This window comes from Crocodylus porosus, unplaced genomic scaffold (genome assembly GCF_001723895.1).
Source record: "Crocodylus porosus isolate Cpor-Errol unplaced genomic scaffold, CroPor_comp1, whole genome shotgun sequence".
NCBI classification, from domain to species: domain Eukaryota; kingdom Metazoa; phylum Chordata; order Crocodylia; family Crocodylidae; genus Crocodylus; species Crocodylus porosus.
The window spans coordinates 63,531,824-63,533,311 of NW_017728907.1; the positions used below are offsets into that span (position 1 = coordinate 63,531,824).

At 39.3% G+C, this 1,488-nt stretch overlaps 1 protein-coding gene across 1 annotated transcript in view; it reads right to left on the reverse strand.

Moving 5' to 3' along the window:
- Positions 1-346: 346 nt before the first annotated feature.
- Positions 347-1,488, reverse strand: part of LRRC40 (leucine rich repeat containing 40) — a 31,221-nt gene continuing 30,079 nt past the window's right edge. Inside the window, exon 15 of the mRNA XM_019531614.1 lies at positions 347-1,060. Coding sequence (XP_019387159.1) covers positions 955-1,060 — 106 coding nt within the window. The 3' untranslated portion in view covers positions 347-954. The remainder of the gene's footprint in view (positions 1,061-1,488) is intronic.

Below are 1,488 nucleotides of genomic sequence, written 5' to 3' on the forward strand. Positions count from 1 at the left end.
CATCCTGACTTATCTATATATTGCCACAGTAGTGTGGAATTCTCCAGAAAACATAGCCTTGAAGACCTGGTAGCTATTAATTTTCAAGACATTTTGAACCTACATACTGAATACTTCACATCCAAAGAATAACCATCAGTGCAAAGCTATGCATGACTAGTCCTTATATAATCTATCATTCAAGGCATGTCAAGCCTAAGAAAAGAGAAATCTATTTGTAGCCACATAGCAGTTGAGACTGACAAAGGTGCCACTTCCAGCCTGAACAGGCATGTCAAGTTAATGAAATATTAATGTGACGTCTCAATAGTGCGTTTTCTACAACAAACAGAGGTGACAGTTGACGTCCAATAGGAAGCATTTATTGTTTTAAAGTGTGCTAGTAACAAAGTAAATTTTGATCAGTTTTACTGTAAACATGTACACCCTTTGTAGCACACTTCAATCCTTACCCTTGCCTTTTTTGTTATACCATAACTCCACAATTTAAGTTTTGGGGCATTTTAGAACAGGCAGACAGGTGACATATAATGATACTTGATGCAACAGTTAAAACCGATTAGCTACCACAAAACATATGGTCTTGGAATTCCATACAATACAACCCTTCAGAAAGCCTACTTTGGACTTTTACACAAGTCTTTTGACATTTGGAAAATTTTAAAAATTGACTTGTAGAAAAAGTTACTGAAACCAGTATGCAAAGAAATCCTGAATTTACAGGGTATAATTCCAGAGACAGTGATGTTTTTAATGCAGTGTTCAGATGTGTAACTTTGGAAAAAAACTCTAAAATTGTTGGGTACCTTTCTCAACATGCAGAATACAAATACTTTATGGCACAGGCCAGTTTAATATAGTTGACAACTGGGAAGACTAAGTTTGCTGCACTGGACAAACTTTGCTTGCACTTTAATTCATGAGCCCAACAAAGAAACGAAAACTTGACTGTGATCAAGTAGGAATTCGGCTTCTTAGATATTCCAGTACTGCAGCTGTTCCTTTTGCCAGAATGGCTGCTCGAGGAGTGCGGAACGGGTTTCCTTCTAGCAGAAGTGTCCTAGGGAAACAGAGAAATGTGTTAGTGTCAGTGGTTTGCTTTTTTATATTCATATTTCATTCTTTTAGCAGAATTATAATTGCTGCTACTCTGTTTCACAGTAGGATAGCTTCTCAAGAGACTTCTTATTCAAATACTAGCGTGCCCTGCGGATATGCACAGACAGGTCTATTTGCATGACTTGAGAGCATTCTGTACATTTTACATTTAGGAAAACATACAGTATTCACTTGAGTTTAAGGTGAGGGGGGAAAAAAAGCCTAGATTTAAAGTTGAATACTGACCTGGGCCCGTGGCCAGAGCAGTAGCTGCTGCTTGCCTTGAGGGCTTCCACCACTGTGGCCACTTGGCCAGGGCCAAAGCAGCCACAAAAGGTAAATGGGGAAGCATGCAACTGGAAGGGGACAGGTACTGGGGGGCAAGAGAGT